This window comes from Eublepharis macularius, chromosome 8 (genome assembly GCF_028583425.1).
Source record: "Eublepharis macularius isolate TG4126 chromosome 8, MPM_Emac_v1.0, whole genome shotgun sequence".
NCBI classification, from domain to species: domain Eukaryota; kingdom Metazoa; phylum Chordata; class Lepidosauria; order Squamata; family Eublepharidae; genus Eublepharis; species Eublepharis macularius.
The window spans coordinates 32715019-32736476 of NC_072797.1; the positions used below are offsets into that span (position 1 = coordinate 32715019).

Below are 21458 nucleotides of genomic sequence, written 5' to 3' on the forward strand. Positions count from 1 at the left end.
TGGTCACTCATGGTAAGTTTCAGAGAATCCCCAGGGTTCCTGGGGGCATGGCTTGAAGACAGCCATAGAGGAAAGCCAGGAAAGCCATGTACAAAATACATGTTCTCATCAAGCAGCAAGAATGAACTTGTGGGCTATCTGCACATTGTGAAATAGAAACATGTACACTGAACATGATCTCATGTAACTGGTATCTTGGGATTTTATGTATCATAAAATGGACCATATAAAATAATGCTATATGATCACCAGTGAGCCTGTAATGTGTCAACTTATTAATTAATGTCTTATGTGTTATTATAGTGCAGAATTAAAATCAATTGAGCTGGCTATACCAGGCACAAACCGCTCCATTGCCCATATCCTTACTATAATAAGTTTTTTAACTGGACTAAGTATGGAATCTCTGGACTAACTGGACTCTCCTTTAAGTATGTTCTGAAAGTGTATGAGAACGGGGAATCAGCCCCGGGCAGAATCAGCCCTATTAAGAGCTGGAGTCAGAGACTTTCTAGGAACCCCATGCACACCATCCTGATTTCTATAAAAGAAGGAAGATGTGATATAAAAGGGAATTCCTAAAATAAGGAAGATGGCATTTTACAACTTTCTGCTTCAAATGAGTTAATCACAAAATAGCCTTTTAGACACAAGCACTAAACTCAAATGTTTGTTTTCTTGCACCAAACTTAAAAAAACAGACCAAAATCCCTTATTACAGAGAAGCAATTGTAGTGTAAGATAAATTTATTTGAAAAAAGATGGTCAAGTACAGTATCTAGGCAGAATCAACCCATGCTTTTCCATTGCATATAAAAATTTCATATGAAGGTATTGACGTACAGTACTATCCCATAGGCTGAAAGAGAGGCTAAGAAACTGCTGAATTATTTGCAATGTTCACACAATTGCCACTCTAAAGACATACCCAAAGGAAACAAAACCAAACTGAAAACAACAAAAAATATTGTTCAGTAATTCTGTTGTTATAGTGTCCCTTTTATACTGTTTAAAACAAAAGCAATAATATTCCTTTGGGCCAGGGCTGCTATAATCTACAGTTTGTGTCAAAAAAGGAGGCTCTGTTTTTCCTTGAAAAAGAATCTCTCCTTTCAGTGAACAGTCACGTGGCTACAAGGGCTGGGCAGGAGTGGAACGGTGGCGAGGTATCCGCCACTACAAAACTACGTGATTGAGAACAGCAGCAAGACGCAATTTAGGACACTGCGATTTAGCAAAAAGAAGAAAAAGAAAAAAAAAGAATGTTAGTGTTCCAAGATCTAATGGATTATGGTCGTTCTCTATACCTACGCTACATACACATCCATAGACACATTTGTACAGAAGCAAGCTTTTAGCTGCTTAAACCACTAATTAGTTCTGCAGAAGAAAAAGGTTTGAAGCAGATGTCTGCCACAGAGAATAAGGGAAATCTAACAACTGCAGTATTAAGCATAACGGACACAAAAAGTTTACAGCATGAAATGAATGTGAATTCACTTGCTGGAGTACAAGTTCCCCGTGAATTAATTATACTCACCTTTGTTAGATTAAATAGTGATTGGGTTTGTTTGACAAAAGGAGAAGAATGGATAGTGATCCTTTGGGAGACATTTTGAAAGAAGAAAGCGCTCCTCTTCAGGCAGGGGATGCTGATGCCCAAGGAAGAATGTAAGAGTTTGAACTGAAAAAGGGTGTGTGGGTAAAAGCCCACTGGAATGGGCGGGGGGGGAGGGGTGTCCTAGACTGGGGCCAGCACCCACCCAAGTCCCTCTAAAGAACTGAAAAGGATGGTGGAGATATGCCCAGCCCATGTTCCACGATGACCTCTCTTTCAAATGCAGCAAAACAGAAGAAAATATCATTTAAAGTTAAGGCACAGCCCTGGGACCAAAGACCTGCAGCTTTTAATTTTTATATCTATTTTTTAATATTTTTTCTCAACTCTTCCATAAACAAGCTCTAAAGTGATATAGGATATATTACAGGAGGGGGGAATGTACAAGGGGACTGATGTATACACAATATTAATTCTCTCACCAAGAGTTTCCAAATATAGCAACACCACCCCAGCAGGGATGATGTTATAATAAGAACTTATAATTTACAATTAACATTACAATATATACATTACAATAAATACATGGTTGTAAACAGAGACAAACAAGACTTATTACAAGTAAGGTCATTTGGTGAGAAAAATATGCATGGCACAAATAAAAATAAATAAATGCATTTTAAAAGAAATGTCAAAAGCTTTCCGTAAAGTTCATTTCATTCAAGTTTTTTTAAAAAAACTTTTGAATGCAATTTGTTCTACCTATATTGTCTGATCACAATTTTTAAAAATGACATAAAACCAGAAATAAGAAGGAAACAAACACAGCATAACTGAGTACAGTAACTTGCAAGCTAAAGTGTACTGTTAGACGCAAATTCAGGTTCCACTCTCTCCTCCCCACCCCCCTCAATACAGTACCCAATTCATTGCATTTATCTTATGGCAAAAAAAAAAACCCCACACAGAAAACATGTAAAGTCACTTTTCGACAGTATTGTTGCTGTTTTTTTTTTTTTAAAGCAGTGTGCGATGCTAAAGCACACTTTGGCAAAATAAAAACAAAAGATTGTACAGTGCATTCGATCCCTGGCTCTATAACTTATTGTGTTTTCTACTCCTTGATTGTCCATGTGTATGGGTGTATTTTACACAATATGGTTGTATTTTCTTTACTTTTCTGTTTTTATTATGAGAGTTTAACCTTATGAGGTGGTAAAGCATACTTAACCCGATCCACCTGTCTTTAAAATTCAAGCACAGTGGGAAATCCCATTATATCAAGGGGGCCCACATGTTTAAAGTTAGTGCATGGGGCCAGAGCTCCATAAGGTCTTGTTGGTTCAAGCCAGCGTGCGCTCCACTTCATAGGATTAAGCCTTTAGTGCAGATAAAATACCCTTCCAGATCCATACTGATTTTTTTGGAATTGATATTGCTTTTTTTCATTAAGATTCTAGGCACTCTTGGGGACTGAACAATGTTAAAATAGCAAAGGGAGGACATGAGCCTATGAGGATAGTAACACAGTGAAATTCTTTCATTCACTTCTCCAGCTAGTCTTTCCCCCCAAATAAAAGTCATTAAATGGTAGAGCACATTAAAATGCATGTTACAAAAAAAAAAACCCAAACGATCAGTCAGTGCTTTCATTAGAAAGCAGATTACTTAGCAAGTCCATAACATTTCCTGATTCAGTGAAACTGAATTCTATCCCTGCTTCATTCTCTTAAAACATCAATTTGGCCTCACCATTCAACACCAGTGTGATAGCGCTGGTTCACACTGTCAACACTTGTATATGCAGAAGAGGTGTTCTGTACATATGTAGGCCACTGCTCAATGTTTGTGTACATGGGCAAGCAAATGCTCCATGCTGACAGAGCTGCAGATCCACTGAGATGTATGAGCATAATCATGCACATGGCAGTGCAAGCTGTACATTGTAACCACAGCACAGATGGGGTGAGGATACCCCCATGTCTCTCAACATGGATATGGACCTGCATCTGAGGCCTGTACCAGTATGCTGCTCCACCTACTAGTTGCATAATAATACAAAACCCAATGCGCACAGGTGCACTCAGATCTAACTATATCAATGGCTTTACTTGCAGCTAACTGTCTCTTGGATTCAGGCCTATGCCTTCCTTGGCATACATATCTTTGGATCTGTCAGTTTTTTTGGGCAATGCACTTCTCACCCTCTGCATATCTGTTGATTGCTCCTAGACACACAACAAAAATTAACCTTTTTTTTTTGTTTCCCAAAATGACTGATCGTATCTTTCCCATAACACTATGGCTGATGCTAGTAAGTTAAAACACACACACATACACTAAAGATGTTGTGATAATCATGGTCAAAAACCATGATTTAAAATAACATCTTTTATGTAACGTTTGCTGGTCAAATTTAAGGTGACAAAATGGGGGTGGGGTGGGGAGAGACAGACGCATCAGTAATCCTACATATCCCTGTTCTAACCGTTTGTATAAGTATAGCCTATAGTGTTGTGTAGAACAAACCTATAAAAGATCTGATTTGCTAGCTCAGCAAGTCTTTGAAACTGACCATTAACAATGTCTCATACACAGCTAGAAATGGCCTCAAGGGAACGGGAATAATTTCATTACCAATAGATTTGCATTTATAGCAAGACAAGACTCACATTCATACTGGCCACAGTCTTGCAAATTCTGATTCTAATTTGTAACAGTTCCCCAACTCTTCATTATGAAGAGTTGTGAACCAAGGTTAGTCTTTGGGAACTGCTTCAAGATCCTATCTACTGTCATAATGTTATTGTCATCACCTTCCAGAATGTGGATTCTATTGCATCTACTGTAAGGAACCGAGCGCTAAATCCCCAGGGCTTCAGCCACCCACTAAGGGGATGAAACCCAAATTTGGGAAAGCTGCTATTGAGTGGTTGGCTTGATTTCAGACAGCATATTTTTGGTTGAGCAGAGAAAGCCCACAGCAGTAAAGGCAGGCCTGCAGGTCTAAGCCACCCCTGGTGGACAAAGAACTCATTTGCAGATTTTGTATTGCTGCTCTTGGAAAATTACAATTTAAAAAAGCCAGAAAATAATGCCAACAAAGTGAAAGGGAGCTTCTGCAATTTAGATAGGAAAAAAGAACATGAAAAAGAATGATTTATGGATGTTGTCATTGGTCTAGACAGCAATGGGTTATTCTAGAAGAGGTGAAAGATTTGCTATGAAAGATCTAAGTGCAAACAAATACAAAACTCGATTAATCCAGTGTAGCACATATTTGTACTGAAAACTTGCAAGTTACTCTTTGGGAAGGGAAAAAAAGAATCAGTGGCAGATGAAGTTCTGAGGGTGCTGCATTCTTTTTAAATATAATACCTCAATACATTTAATAATAAAAGTAAACTCTACAAAAAGATTTCCGTTTTACATATTTTACAAAATGCAGGCTTCAGTGCAACCCACTGAGCTACACTTTTTCAGTCATGTGTCAGGAAGACTTGAAATTAGAAAAGTATGCCATTTCCACAGCTGGATCTTCCTACTGGTAACAGATTCGTGTTGTGTCCCATTATCTGAGTGCATTTATTTTCCACTAGAAACCTTGGTTCACTCGCTGGCTGCTTTCTTCCAATTCTGGTGACGAATGCTCCTAATTGCCTCTCTCGTGAAATTAAAAGCAAACACAAAAAGAAAACCAAACACTAGCCTTTACTCTTCATAAAAACAGCTCGGAGTAGCCACTCTCTCTAATTGTATCTGCCAAGTTGAACTCTTATTAAAACTGTTCTTTGCAGGTGTGTTTTCCTTTGCTCTCTGATGCCATGGAGATGAACAATTCTGGTTACAATATTCCTGAGTGCCAAACTGAGTCATCAAGGTCAGTTTTTGATCAACAAACATCTCTGGCAGATGACAGTGAGGCGTGACCATGGTTGTGCCGTGTGACATGCACTTTGGAAACCATTTTCTATTTTTTAAAAGAGAGAGAAGAGAGGAGGACAGACAAAGAGAGCTACAGAGCTGCTGCACTGTTACGTATCGGGAGAACGTTCTTCTAGCACACAAGGTTCTGTCTGGTTTTCCTCCTCCTCCTCCTCCTCCTCCTCCTCCACTTCCTCCCCAACTTGTTCGTCCAATGGAATTTCTGTGGATTCTGAGTCTTGGGTGCAAAGTGTTTTAGAGTCACTACAGCTGGTATCTTCTTCCACTTGACTGCCACTGTCTTTTTCCGTGTCCGATTCACCATCTTCCTCCAGTGTTAGTTCAAACTGGAATTTGTCAGTTTGGCCCTGCCTACCCTCCTCTTGGTCATCTGGGGCAGGAGAAGGACTCTGAGGGATTGTGCTCTGGTACCATTCACGATTGTCCTCCAAAGTGTCTAAGATGTCCTGGGCATCTGGATGAACAAGGTCTGCCCAGGTCTCCCAGAGAGGATGAACAATGTAGTCTATAAACCCCACCTGTTGGAATGCAATACAAGAGTAAAGTATTATCCTAGAGATAGAAGGAATTAACATTATCAATTTGTCTAATGAAATTAAGTAATTCGAAAAAAAATGTAACAGAGCCATCATAATCAACCATCCTTTCTACTTAACTTTATGCAAGAGAAGATCATTGTAATGGAACCCAATGATTCCCAATGCTTATTTATGTATAATTTAACAGCATGATTTCTCAATTTTTTTTTAGTTCCTTTCTTTAAATTATTAGTTTTGAAAATGGGAACATAACATGGAACTAAAACTAACCCTAAAGGGTTGCTCTATGAGCAAGGAAGGAAGTAAACAAGTAAAATGATCTCATTCCTCTCTTATACTAAATAAATTACCTGTGATTTTTCTACAGATGCATTGTGCTTATCACACATGGGGCTTATCTCCATGCCCCTCTCTCTTTCTCGATCTCCCTGGCGAAAGAACTCTTCCATTATTCTATCTGTCCATTGGCGATAGAGCTGGAGCGGCTTTGTTGGATTGCTTAGGTCAGCACAGTGTACCATGTTTTGTAGCACCTAAAATAGACAATACATATGTATTTTTCTCCTGTAGAGAACCACTGGTGTTATTCCACTAGAGACAAAGCTTTTTTTCCATTTGCACATTCAGCAGGTGTGAAAACAGAATCTCGAAAATACATGTAGTGCAAGGTTTATTCTGAACAGCAAAGAGATGATGTGCGGTGTTATTTTTCACACTGACATGAATAGCGTCCCCATTATCTCACATCTGTAGCTTCTGCCTTTATTAAAAGACCAAAAATGTAGCAGTGCAAGACTGATAAGTTTCAAAGAAATGTGGAAGTTAGGCCCATAGCAAAATTAATCCAGGTAACATCAAACTGACTGAGCTTCAGTGAAGTCCTTTTTATGTAAGACACAGTGAGACAAAAAATGCTACTCAGATGAGACCGTGATCAATCGTGAGAAATATGTACAGCCTAGACATGCAAGCTACTGGAAGAACCATGACAAGAACAACAGAGGGAGTTAAGTTTGCAGCATCTTACCTGGATCCTGTCTGAATAGTTATCAAGAAGCAGAACTCCAGAGCTAGTTACTTTCTTCGTTTCAACCATCGTTTTTAGGTCAGCTAATAGATTCATATGCTTAGACATATCTGTTGCCAGCACCTTGAAGGAGGGGAGAAAGCAATGGGGGAGGGTCACTAATGCTGCCAGCATTCCCAGTTTGCCATATGATGATGGGATGTTAGGACTGGGTGCAGCCAGAAGCAGTCGTTATACTAAAATGTCTTTAATCTACAGAGATGCCCATTGTACTTGGTCTTCAAGTGTGCCATACAACCTAAGAAGCTCGTAATGGACAGCCCAAGTTATGGATACTGTACCAGCTCCTGAGAGCAGTTTTTCAGACTCGGCTGCAAAGGGAGTGCATGTCCTCACAAACTGTTCTAAGATCAAGCTGCCAGGAACCTGCAGCCACCTCATTAAAAGAGAGTGAAGTGCAATGCTGCTTAAACAGCACCCTCTGTTGCATTCTAGTTTGCCTTTTAAATACTACCCTAGAATTTTTAAAGCTACAGTTTGTATTGCAAACTTGGGCTGCATGGAGTTCAGAAATATTTATTTACGTAGCTTTAAATAGCAACTCACAATGTCGATAACCATTTTCCTCAAAGATTGCCTCTGCTTTTTTGTCAAATTCTGGAAAATATCACAGTTCTCCTCCTGCAGTAACTTGAAGCCCACCGCTAAATGATGGTTTTCCAGAACTGAAGAATCGTTGTACATCAGGGCAAGTTCAGAGTCTGAAAGACAGTTACCAAACAGAACATTAAGGAAACCTGTGGCCCTTCCCCCGCAAGTTATTTCCAACTCATCACATTTGTCAGGTATCCAAAAAGCAAAAATTTATAGTCCCAGCTTTTAGAACAACACAGCGGCTTCTCTCAAGCAATAAAGGATGCCGTCTCCTGAGGCATGACAGCTGGTATGTGTCAAATGCCAAGACAACAAGAACAAAACAGGATTGGGTTTATACTGCATAGAACAATTTACTAATAAACCTTCCCTCTGCTACAACTGTCTGCTCTTTTCTCCAGGAAAAAGGCTTCCAAGAGCAAGAGGGACAAAAATTAAAGATCATCACTGTTAAATGATCTGCAGGCAAAGCTATCTCTGAACACTGCAAGTAAATCTGCAAACACAGAACAAAACCTTTCCCAAGCATACTTTCTTGTCAGGTGGGAGCAAAGGTTCCCAACTCTCCACTTTTGGCGGTGACAGAGCCAGGAACATAGATCTGTTCCTTTACCTTTTGAGGGTCTAGCAACGGAAGTATAATTCTTTGTTAACTAGTTAACTGCTGGTAGTTCCTTCCCTTGAGTTTCTCCCTTCCTCTGGCTTGTGATCTGTTCCCCCCCCCCCATACAGTTCCTCCAACTTACTGTTCATTGAAAACAGGGCATTTAATGCAAGAGCGTACTTATGTACCCTCCCAAGGGGCGTTATCTTACAGAGCTAGTCCCAAAGTACACACTCAGCTTACCTCTGCTCAGTACTATCAAGTACTGCAGACAGAAGTTCCTTGCTACACATGTGAAATCTCTATAAAGAGAAGCACATGTTGCTATCAGTCTATATATGACCAAGAAATCTGTACATCATCTTGCAGTAACCTTGGTAGGAAACACAAGACAGTTGCCCAATGAGGTGACTGACTGCAGTTAGGCAAACACACAGCTAAATTTAATTCCTCCAAATCTTCCTGGATGCTTTTGGATTCAAGACCAATAATAGGTCTTTTTTTAATGAGAAATGTTACAGTTTGCATGTAATGGTACTTGTCATTCACTGACTTTAATTTCTGTTTATTACAGTTCTCATATCCTAGAGCTCAATCTGCTCTACTGGCTGTTACTGTGTTATATCTTATTCTTTCAGTTCACCCATAAAAACCCCTGTGGCTCAAAAAGCTCTGCAGGCAGAAGTTCTTGTATGTAGATTTCAGGGGCCTTGTTGTGTATTCTCTTGCAGTCTCACTCCCCTGCACTAAATACGAGAGCTAAGAATTCCTTTTGATCTTTTCCTCACAAGGCATACGGGGAGACATAGTACGGGGAGGAGAACGGCCATGTTTGCCAATAAAATAACTGCATTGGATAGGTTTTTGGCATCCAAACAAACAACTTTTTTTTTAAAGAAACCTCCTACACTGAATGACTAATTCACAAAAAGCTCTTTGAATTCTACATTTTAAGAATTATTCTAGATGATGGGAACATGAGAGATTTTTATACTTCTAGTCATTATCTAGTTGTCGTGATGTGGCAAGATGCCTATCACATTTAGGGAAGAGGATGGAAGATGACTTTTGCACCAATTAAATGAGCTGTACATGCTGCTTTATAAAAAGAAGCTTCCCAAGGCAGGTAACAGCTTCTTTGCAAAATACACACAATTCAGTTTATCAGAAAACTGAGTCAAGACAGAACTTCTCTGCTGGTACTTTAAGCCTCCTCTCAAACATGCTCTGCTTTTTATATCTCCACCCAGTTGAGCACTGACCATCTGTTCTGAGTGAATCCAATGAAGAGAACTGAGAGCAGCTGCATGCAAAGCCCAGTTGAGTCTGGGTGAAGAAATTCTACGTTTTCAGCAGGAATCACTTCCGATTCTCCAGCCTCATTCACTAGCAGCACGGAAGGGGGTAAAACAAGAAAGCTGGACTCATGGGGTCAGTTAAGAGGTGAGCTCTGACCAATCGCATGGAATGTTTCTTATCAACACCGCCCCCCCCCTCGGCCAAGTACCCTTGGGACCCACTTTTTGAGAGTCTAGCCTTCAGGACAACCAATTCGGGATCCAGCTGTTGTATCTGCCTATTGAAAAATGAGCTCCTGTTTTGTAATGGAAAACTGCAGGGAACTGCCTTGTACTGTCCAAATCGAAATTTTACTTTTGTTCAAGTAAACATTTCTAAAAACTAACCTGAGCAAGGCCCAACTCCTCATCACCACTAGCCCCTGCTCATTTGCATCTAACTGTCACTAAATGCAAAGCCCAGTTCGGTCCTTGCTGACATACCCATCATTCTAAGTAGCAGCTCCTGCAAGAATAATACCATGTAACGTTGCCATGGGAGCACAGATGTTCGTGTTTCTCATCCTAAGCATCTATCTGACCAGTCAGCAGATTTACTGCAAGATGCACAACTTCTACATTTACCATCACTGCAAGAGAAAGTAATTCTCACCCTCATTTACTTTCACTTTCAATAGCCCAGTTCTACCATATATGCTTCAACGGCAGCTGTACAAACAGTGACCTAGTGTGCTACCTTCGCTGACTGATCATCAGCTTTTACTGCAGCGTTACCCATTTGTCATACATCATATTGACAATGTCCCTTGGGGTGCTCAAACCCCAGTGGAAAGTGGGATTGACTCAGATTTTGTCACCAACCAACCCTCAGCCCTGTATACAGCTATTTAGGGGCAGAACTACAATTATGTTGGCAATCATGTTTCATAAACATGTTTGCACCAAGGTAGCTTGAATACGAGTTTGCGAGTGACATTTGCTGGGGATAATCAACGGGAGGTATGTGCACCCATTTAAACCTTCCCCTGCAAGGTTCTCTCCTACAGGGCTTATTTCCAAATTGGAGAATTGGGAAGAGGGTTAGAAATGGGTAAAAACCACCAGTGGGGTAGAACCAGCCAGTGAGGAAAGGGTTATATAACCCTCTACTTGCCAGGTGTCCCCTGTAAATTACTGTTGCCCATAAATTTTCATTGCAAAGCAAATGCAAGATTGGGAGTTACATGTTTGCCTGTGTGGTTACAGAATGCTTTTCAGCTCTAGGCAGATGTGTATTTGCATGGAAACCAAATCAACAACATCTGCATTAAGATTTAGAACAAAATTTGGGAGACAGCTGCATCCATCTGCTATTCTCAGCCAGACCAGATTTGAACTAGTCACTGAAAACACAAGGCTTTTTATTTACCAGTTTCTTTGAATTCATCAACCTACGATTAAAAAACAAACAATTCCCCAGATGAGAACAAAAAGTATTTCCAAGATTTGCAAGACCTAAGTTAGCTAAATTGTCCTGGCATTTTGTACAATATGTGCTCTCACCGTTGTATCATAAAGCAATGATACTGTTAAGTGTTACGAAGAAGAGGCTGGTTACATCAACCTCATTTTTAACAATTTAGCATATTTCGTGACAATCCACGTTCAGCTTTTGTCCCTGTGGGGGTTGCAGAGGTGCATTTGATATCAACACAGCACGGAAAACTCTGACATTCCCACCCCTCCTCCTCCTTCCAGATGAATCATCAAATTACATTTCACTAGAAGGTAGCCCAAGGCTATTAAAGTACAAAAAATAGATTCAGATAAGGGTCGGGCTGAGCTGAATCAAGCAGCTATGGAGGGGAAAAAAGAGTCTCAAATATGGAATTTCTTCTTTAAACCAGTTCATTGTACTGAGTCCTGGCACTGTACTTACAGTTCAAAAGAACAGGGTGTATATTCATGTTCACCAGACTCCATGAGCCTGCTTGCGGGGAGGGTGGAATATAAATACGATAAAATAAAAATAAAAAATAAAAAAAATGAATAGTCCTGGTTTTCACTGTGGTGGTAAGTTTGGAAATGGGCTATACCATTTCAGACTACAAGTGGAGACTCCCATGACAGTGCTTGGCAGCAATTAAAATACGTATTGGGAGCCAGTTTAGTGTAATGGTTAAGAGCAGCAAGACTCTAATCTGGAGAGCCGGGTTTGATTCCCCACTCCTCCACTTGAAGCCAGCTGGGTGACCTTGGGCTAGTCACAGTTCTCTATAGCTCTCTCAGCCCCACCCACCTCACAGGGTGTTTTGTTGTGGGGATAATAATGACATTCTTTGTAAAATCAAAAAGAGTCCAGTAGCACCTTTAAGACTAACCAATTTTATTGTAGCATAAGCTTTCGAGAATCAAGTTCTCTTCGTCAGATGCATGGTACAGAAACTGGTCAAATATAGAAGAGGAGGGGGGAGGAGGGGAGGAGAGAGAAGATGCAGTTAGGGGGGGAGAGGGAGGATGCAACCAAAACATTCCTTTGCTAGTAAATGTAAACATCTCCTTTTGGTGTGGGGATCAGTTGGCAAAGAGAACTGTGGTCCCCGAAAGCCAACGGGGACCACAGTTCTCTTTGTCAGATGCATCTGACGGGAAGCACTGTGGTTATCGAAGGCTTATACTGCATTGGAATTGGATGGTCTAGCTGTTTTGCTGCTACAAACTAACATGGCAAGCTCCTTTGAAGCCAACTGATCCCCACACCAAAAGGAGATGTTTACATTTACTAGCAAAGGAATGTTTTGGTTGCATCCTCCCTCTCCCCCCCTAACTGCATCTTCTCTCTCCTCCCCTCCTCCCCCCTCTTCTTCTATATTTGACCAGTTTCTGTACCATGCATCTGACGAAGAGAACTTGATTCTCGAAAGCTTATGCTACAATAAAATTGGTTAGTCTTAAAGGTGCTACTGGACTCTTTTTGATTTTGCTACCACAGACTAACACGGCTAACTCCTCTGCATTCTTTGTAAACTGCTCTGAGTGTGGCATTAAGTTGTCCTGAAGGGTATTATATAAATCAAATGTTTTTGTTGTTGTTACTATTGTTGTTGTTATTATTATTATATAGCAGGTAAGCTTTGCATCATGGTCATCTTGCTTACACCGTCCTCTTCTTACACCCTTTCATCTCTTAGTTAAGTTTTCCATCTAATCCATTCCTTTTCAAGAAACACCTGCCATCCTCTACAAATGGTGGATTATTTGACCCCAAATCTTACAGAGTTCTACATGAATGGAGACAATTTCTCTGAAATGGAAACAGAGCCTGCAGTATTTTTCACAATGTGCTACCTTAGAACAGCATTTGTCCAACTGAGGACTGGGGATCCTGCAGGTCTATGAGTCCTTTATAGAGACAACGAGTGAGCCCCACTCACATTTATTTGGCTAATAGAAAAATAGAGCCCTCTCAGTTTCGTAGGAATGGGGGCAGAGGATTGTCTGTTCAGGCTCATGAACAGAACTGGCTTCACCTTCTTTTGAAGAGTATGAGCTTGAACAGCCACCGAGCCTCCAGATCACCTCAGAGCCAGAAAACATAGTGATTGGACGAAAGCATCGAGCAGTTCCAATTTAGAGACTGTAAATGGCTGGGTGTCACCAAGAAGGGGCAGTCCTAAGACAGATTGTGGGTACTTCAGGTATGGAGTTGAACTGGTTTTGTTTTCCAATGCAGAGGACTTCAGCACAAAAGAAAAAAAAAGAGGTGCAGGCCACTCACTCTGCATCCACAGAGAACAACTAATGGAGGTTTTCAACTGAATACTGGGAGCACAGGATGTGTGTAATGCCGGTCTGTTTCTATGTCCTTGACAAATTGTCCCCAATGCTCTTTCCCACCTCTGTTCAGCTGGCTTCTGGCTAGAAGTTAGTAACCAGTAAAGAAGAGTCTTGTAGTCTCCAGATAATCTGGTGCATTTCAAGGCCAAAAAAATGTCACAGATTAACACTGGAGACAAGAAGAAACTTCCTTACTGGTTAATAACTGAATTAACATATCCAGCACCCTTTAGACTGATTAGAACTTGAGTCAGGGCCTTTTGAGCGATGGACCTACAGAATCAGCTACCATCTGAGGTCTGACCTTGCGAGCCATTTACAGAAAATACTAACATTTAACTTAAGCAGTGTACCAGATGAGGTTCTTCTCACTGTATTGTTCAGAGGAAATTAAGAATGGAGGCCTTGCCTATACAGGCCATGTGCAGCTTGTCATGCACTTTGAAAGGGAGTTGTCTAGCACATGATGTGTGTTTGTGTGGAAGAGCTTTGGGAGTCTCTGAAATATTTCAAATCAAAATGGGTACCTGCCCACCCCGGGTTGCTAAATGTTAAGAGCTGCCCTCGACTTATGTAATAAGCAAACATGACACTACAAGCTTAGCTAGATTTAGGGGCAAATCTGCTCTTCTCATAGTTCATATAGGTGAGAACAACAAAAGGAAATGGAAAGAGTCATCATCAGACCAGGATCACACTGTTCCTTTTTTCTATTTTGTGCTTCAACTAGCACAGCCATTATTAGGAAAGGGCAGAGGGGTGAACAGGATACTGAAACACAGGAAAGGCTTCCCAGCACATTTATGCACAGTGCGGCCTAGAGCTCATAACATGTGTGGAAGTGAGTTTAAGGATTTGGAGCAACTGGAGCTGAACAAGAAACTCGTTCCTTCCACTTCTTTTGGCCCCATCTTTCCAAGGACACAGGACTGGAGAAATGCCGGCTCCCCAGACTTAACTGGGGGGCCCAGTTGCTGGTTGCACAGAGGGAGGGGAGTGGGGAAGGCTTGGCGGCCGCCACATTGCAGGGCAGCAAAGGGCTTCCTGCAGCTTCGTTGGGGGCTGCCCAAGGCACCCAGATTCAAAATGGGAAGCGAGGGGTGGGGAGAGGCCTAAGGACCTGGGAGGCGTTCTCTCCTCATAGGTTGCCCCTTGTAAAGGGAGGTGGGCCCCTGCCCCTCGATGCCTACCTCGTGGCTGGCATCCCACCCAGCTCTCCCTTTCGTCACAATTTTGGAAGGAGCAGGCAGTTTTGGGCATTGGGTACCAATCTGTTTGGGAGGAAACAGGGCCTGTGGGCTCAGTTTCCCTATTTGGGGATCCCCTTAAGAGGTCTGGCAGGTGCATGCCCAGCTTGGGGGCTGTCAGATCCACCTCACTCCCAGGGGGCAGGGGATCCACACATGGCTGTACACCCATGTGGTATCTCTCTAATTGTCATCCCATGGTTTCTCCCCCTCAGCAGGGGTCTGGGGGTGTGTGGCAGTCGTCGGCTGGCAGACGGGTCAGCCGATGTTTGGCTCAGTGCCCTATGCAGCGCCAATCCTCCGTGAGCTGTAAATCATTACAGTTATGACCCCGTTTCACGCCATCATGGCTGTCTGGTGTATTTTGTCGCCTTGCCTCCTAGCTCCCCTCCCCACTTTGGCGCTGGACTGGAACACCCTTGCTGTATAACTCTGCAGGCCAGAAGTTGACTCAAATCACATAAAAGGAACAAAGAAACAAGTGTCTGTTTCCTGCATGCACTGGTTTCAAAATGCTACATAAAAAGGCTGTCAAGGGTTACCAAAAATAAATTGCACTTACTTGTGTTGATAAGAAATTGGTTTGAAACCCCAGGATGATCAACATCATGTATTGCACTGGCAAAAATGGCAGCCAGAATCTCTAGGTCTGTGAAAACCGCCTGGGGAAGGAAGGATGAATGACATTACTAAACAACAAAAAAAGATTTTTTTTTAAAGTTACGAGAGCAGTTATATTCCTTTTTGAGATCTGAAATGTAGAAGCCCCAAAACACATTAATACAGAGTTTGCTTACAGTCACCCATTTTTACAAGAACCAATTTAAATCCAAGCTTATAAAACATTTTGCATAATGACTTGCCAGATATTTGAAGTTTTCTCAGTTTCTGTCCCTCAAATCCAATAATTCCGTTTTTAAAGTGTCCAAATTACTGAGAAGCCAGCGTTGCAGAAATTTTGAAACCACAGTACCAAAATTTAAGTCGCAAAATAAATATATGTCTCCACACCTACAATTAGCTGTTTTGAAAATTTTGGTCTAACTGGAGCTAAATTCTAAACATTTGCATTAGAAATGTATGTTTGCAGTACTAGAAAATGTCACACTGCTTTGGAATACTAGCAATACACCTCATCCAAAGAATTTATTTCCTAGTATAGCTGCTTTTCTGTTTGTTCTTTGAGCCTAAATGATGTATGTATTAATGGGTTTACATTACAACACCATATGGCATTAACTGATCTTTTACTAAGCAGCTGCTGCCCTCTCTAAGTAAAGAAGACAAGTCCCACTTAATTTAACTTCTTCTAAATGTACAGTCAGGTACTTAACTGTGCCATTCTACGCAGCGTTACTCAAATTTAACCCCTTCCATTTCAATGAGCATAGACTAGAACTGCATTGTGAATTCAGCTATTCTTGTCTTATTACCCTTTCTGTGGATGGGAGGCCTTTATTTTGCTTTTGTTTAAGGATCAACCATGTTTAAAGCTAAGTTTAAGCAGGTGCTCATAAAACCTGGCTCACTGAATCCAAGACTAAGCCAATGCTGAATGCACACTTATGGCTTACACAAGACCTGATTATCAGATGCCTGATTTAGAGACAAGCAAGCATACACAACGGGGTTATGCACAGAGAATGTTTTTGGCTGTACTACAATTTAAAAAGAGAAGATACATCCTGCAAACAACCAGTATACGATAGAGAATTGTGCCAAAGGTAGCAGGCCTACTGTAACACATGCACAACATCACAGGAGCATTTCAGAACAGTAATCCAAGCACAAATGCTTAAGAGCCTGTAAGCACAACATTTCATGCTTGTCTGCTATAAGTCTGTGCTTCTGTGTCCCTAGCTGCCATGTGGATTTACCTCCAAAGCTGGGGTTGACAACAGCACATGTGTGGACTGTACAACATCTGCAGCATGTATGTTGTTATGATACGCCACATCTGCATGGTAATGATCCTCCAGTGTCATCAAGTATGTTATTAACATGTCTGGTGGAATTTTGAATGTTTTTAACAAGTCCCGTTCCTGCAGTTAAGAAGAGGAAAGAAAGCTGCTGTTACAGTATATGGAAGAGTTGCGAGGAAAAGCGTAATGGAAAGCTACCTCCTGTTGCACTTACCTGAAAAATGGTGTACATGATGACTGTCAAAGGTCGGTTCCCAGATAATTCAGCTACTTTGAACACCTGAAGGCCCCATTTATTTACATCTTCAAGTTCCTAATAAGGAATCAAACATCAGTAAATGGAATCAGAGGAGAACGGCTCAGTGTATTTTGTATGAATTGGATGAAATGCTTTGCTGCCATTATCATCAATAATAACAGAGACAAATGAGAAGCCTCTAGAGATGCTGCATTCTTTTACTTTTTGTATAAGCTCCAAGCACCGGGGGGGGGGGGGGGTCAAAAGGGAAAAGCTCTAATCAAGCTTTTCTTTCATGAATGAGCATATAATCTAATCAGCTGTTCAAATCCAGCTGGTGCAAAGTTGACTGCACACAACCTGAGTGTCCTTTGCACACTCTTTTTATTTCATTTCTTCACTCATATGGCTCCATAGGCTAGTCAGACACTAGCATTTCTCTTACCTTGGCAAGAATATCTTCTTGGTCAGTTTTAACTCCAAATTTGGGGATGCTGGAATTTGTTAAACTGGAGCTGTGCATGAGCTTTTTCACTCCACTGATTTGAGACATAGGCCGTTTCTTCTTTTCTTTCTCTTTCTGTGTTGGGGATGGGATTTCCACTTCATGCTGTTTGTCTTTAAAAGGAGGAAAAGAAAATCTGTTTATATACAAGAGCTGCCTTGCAAAACAAAACAAATGCCAAATACAACCACGGCCTTTTCAGTTTTGTAAACTGTCAATCTATGAAGTATAGATTTCAGGGGAGCAACAAACAAACAAACGAACAAGAGCCAGCGTAGCTGACTGGATAAAGTGTGAAAATACAAAGCTGGCATGTACCAAAATCAGATCATTGATTCGGTTAAGCTGATATTGCTCTATTTTGTTTGGCAGCAGCTCTCCAGGGCCTTGGGTAGAAAAGGGGCTTTCCTACTTTCAGAGATTCTTTAATTGGAGATTCCAGGGACCTGTGTTACAGGGATTGCAGGCTCCTTCTTTACGTAAGGTCCTGCTTGGAAAAGTCTTCCAATCCAAGCACAGCCACAGATTGACCATGGCCTTACATCTACCTTTCTCATTCTCTCTCATTTTCATTTTGCCATCTGGAAAACAAGAACAGAACTCCTCTCGGGCTAGCAAGATGTGCAAGATGGGCTCTTCATACTTTGAAGAGACATGTGTTGGATTAACCAAGGATTCGCTTGGCTAGTACTCCTCTCATGTTCTAAGAGATCAGACTAGTGTGCTTTTTTTTACACTCTTCCCCTCATTATCACTGGAAGGCAATAATTAGACTGGGGAATCCCATGTTTGTTTATATACAGGATCACCAGGACGGGATGATACACAATGATGGTTGAAATGCAGTGAGAGAAACCAGAGGGCGGCCGAGAGGAAATAAATGAGCCTTGGGCCCTTCCTGGTGTTGCCATACGTAGAAGCGACAGAGCAAAGTAACGTCTAGGATCCTGGTGGAGGAAGATGACTTGGGATCTTTTATTTCATTGACTTGTGGATGAAAATCTGCCATATAATATAATCAAGATTTCCTTTATGAATTTTACATGGATAAATAATGGGGAAATCAATTGAAACTACTGCTGTAAGGGATGCAGTGAAGTATGTTCCTGAGTCCTTCAAAGATGCAAAAGGAAGCGATTTAAGGACTGAAAAAAAAAAGTATTCCCTGTCCGCAAATATTAACAAAACCAGGTATTCTGATGCAAGTCCAGAACATTCGGTAAGACTACGCATTTACCTGCTCCATTTATCCACTGTCTGGAGTGAAAAAGAACGGAACTGTAACAACACCATAGCGATATTTTGCTTGCTTGGTTTCCAGTATTTTTTAAAAAACCTTTCAGAAGGGGCCAGTACTTACTAGACACAGCAGTGAATTCTGAATAGATCACTGCAAACAAGTGAAAATGTCACTGTTTCAGCCTGAGGCAATTGGCATCTTTCCTACCCCCTTCCCTCCATTCACCAATCAAATAGAACTAAGAAAAAGGAAGAGCATTTGGCCGGCTGCAAACCAATAAAAGCTGAAGAATAATGACTCGTGTGCATGACTTGATGTTTATGGCTTCAGTCATATGCACCAAGTTTAGAACCATCAAAGGTGAGGATTATAAACCAAGCTGGCAGATGAAGCCAAGCAAAAGGAAGTGTGTGTCCAGAAGACTTGAAATATGCCAGGGAATTCCATGGGATTCCCTAAGGTTTTGTTCAAAGTGAACAGCTAACTCCATCAATACAGATTACATTTCTGCAAGCTGAACATTATTCCACCCAACCCTTTACACAAATATTATTGCTTTAGAGAGGATTATACATCCATTTCCTGGATCCTATGGAAACTCTTCCCCAGAAGAAACAAACTATCACACTGAAAATTGGTGGGAAATGAACGAAATATGACCTCAAACAATCAGGCTTCATCTGTGAGGAAATAACCAGCAACTTCTAAAGAATATATTGGTAAGCGGAGAAAAGGGGCAATTTCATGAGGCTCCAGGAGTCAGGTGCAAGCCGTTGGGGAAGGGAGGACATGGTTATGGTCCTTCCACACAACTGTACCATCTCAGAATGCACATCAGAGACTGCTTATTTGAGGATACCTTCAGGTCGAGACCTCCTGGAAGGGAGGGAAATAGTTGCTGGTGGACGGGGGAGGCCAAGACATGGGTTCTTGAAGGATGCTTACTTCCAAACACACCTGCCTGTAAACTGAGGTCATCTTTGGGGGCCCTTTTACCTTTCTGGTGGATAGATCCAAGGGATGGGGCCTTCTGGGTTGTAGCACTCGGAAGGTGAAATCCTAAGACTGGAGCAACTCTGCTTAGGATTTCACTGTGATTCTGAAATGGCCAGGATCCATTTTCTTTGAGGCTGTTAAGCGTTTTCCATATAAATACACGGTGTCAAGGTCTTTCAATGTTTATACTGAAACAGTTTTGTTAACTGATTTTGCAGTGGTTTTGGTTTTATCGTGATCTGCCTTTATACTGCAGTGCTACAGGTATTTAATATGTTTTTCCTCTGCTATATTGTTAACAGGTCACGTAGTACTGGTGTTTTGCTTCTGAAAAAGATTGTTTAATTTTTTATTTATTTAATGGATGTATTGTTTATGGTGGTGGTGTTCACTGTCTCAAGAATCAGTTGACTAATTGTAGAAAACAAATGTCTTCAATTTAAAAAGACATTTTGATGTGTTTAAATAAGTTGCTCTTTCATTTGCACGAGAGGCTAGAGTCTTACAAGACCATTTGGTTTAGATTTTCACCCATTTATGAGCTTTTAAGTCCTATTAAAACCACTTGGTTCTACAATGGATCTATGTTATTGGACACCAGGATGCAACCCTACTCATTTTGCTTACAGAGAAGGACTGATTATAGGATGAGAAAGCAGATGTGTTTTCGTCTCTCTTTTTTCCTCACATGGAAACACTGATAGAGAAGTCTCAGTTTCTCCAGTGAGTGGGAGCGAAAAGATTCTTCTAAGTAGGTCATCTCCGCAGGCAATTCTATTCCAGCTTTTTTTCAAAGTTTCTGAAACTAGAGTGATAACTTCCCTGCCAGGGTTCATAAAAGTCAGTTTCCCAATGAATAAGCAAATAAATAGAGGGTTGGGATTCAGAGGGATTAATTTCAGGTGGATCTATAACTAGGAAACAAGATTTTGCTTTGAGACTATAGCATCAACAGAGCGAGCTGTGTTCCAGCAAGTTTTTATACAGAAAATTATTATAGCCTAGCATCTCTCTGGCTACAATTAATAACTAATTAGTACCCTGAATTAGCTGACCAACTACTACAGTCCAGTTCTATGAGCACTGGCTCGAGACTCCAATTTGTACAATTTCTAAGCGTGTTGCCCTGCACAAAATGACCATGTACCCCTGTTTATTCTTCAGTGGCACAGTGATGCTCCACTGGCAGGGAAGCACCCAAGTCATCCACAAGAGGGTCCTCAAACAAATAAAACTTGCGTGTGTGTGTGCACATTTGTGTGATGCAAGCTGTGCTGTGTGTGCTGGATGGCCGCACTGCATTTGTCAAGTGCAGTATACCCTTGACTGAAGAACGGTACAATCCTTCTATCTGGGATGGTCGTCCTCTTCCACCGAGCGTGCAGCTTCGGCGAGGGAGGAAGGGGATACCCGCCTAGCCAGCCAGATCAGCCGAATCAACCCTGGCGATCAATGGAGTGACAGATGTCGCAGCCAGATCGCTCTCACATCCGTCAAGTGCAGTATGCTGAACTAACTATAGTGGCACAAATTGCCCTACATATTACTGCTTAACAATTTCTGCAATATCTATGCATGATATACACCAGCCTATGCCTCTTTCTCAAGCCAGCCACCCACCCACACAACGCTTCAGAGGACTGTTCCAAGATTATATTTAGATTTGTTAATGCTATGTCAGATTTTTCCAAGTTTCTCCTTATAATATATTTTTGGGCTGATGGTATTTTCCAAATAGCAACTTATTCAATCCATTGTGTTTATCAGTCTTTGTGTCAGCACCAAAGAAATGACAACGGGCAAACATGGTGTGCCAGAAGATTTAGACTGCAATCCAAAGAAGCTACATGCTGGCTTGGGGCAGAATTA

General features: G+C 41.3%; 1 protein-coding gene across 7 annotated transcripts in view; it reads right to left on the bottom strand.

Annotated features, from left to right (window-relative positions):
• Positions 1-718: 718 nt before the first annotated feature.
• Positions 719-21458, bottom strand: part of PDE4D (phosphodiesterase 4D) — a 741318-nt gene continuing 720578 nt past the window's right edge. For all 7 annotated transcript variants that reach the window (XM_054986992.1, XM_054986994.1, XM_054986993.1 and 4 more), the window contains 8 exons: positions 17294-17466; positions 16825-16923; positions 16566-16730; positions 15251-15350; positions 7676-7830; positions 7070-7192; positions 6393-6575; positions 719-6021 (listed from right to left, as the gene is read on the bottom strand). In XM_054986992.1, coding sequence (XP_054842967.1) covers positions 5593-6021; positions 6393-6575; positions 7070-7192; positions 7676-7830; positions 15251-15350; positions 16566-16730; positions 16825-16923; positions 17294-17466 — 1427 coding nt within the window. In that variant the 3' untranslated portion in view covers positions 719-5592. The remainder of the gene's footprint in view (positions 6022-6392; positions 6576-7069; positions 7193-7675; positions 7831-15250; positions 15351-16565; positions 16731-16824; positions 16924-17293; positions 17467-21458) is intronic.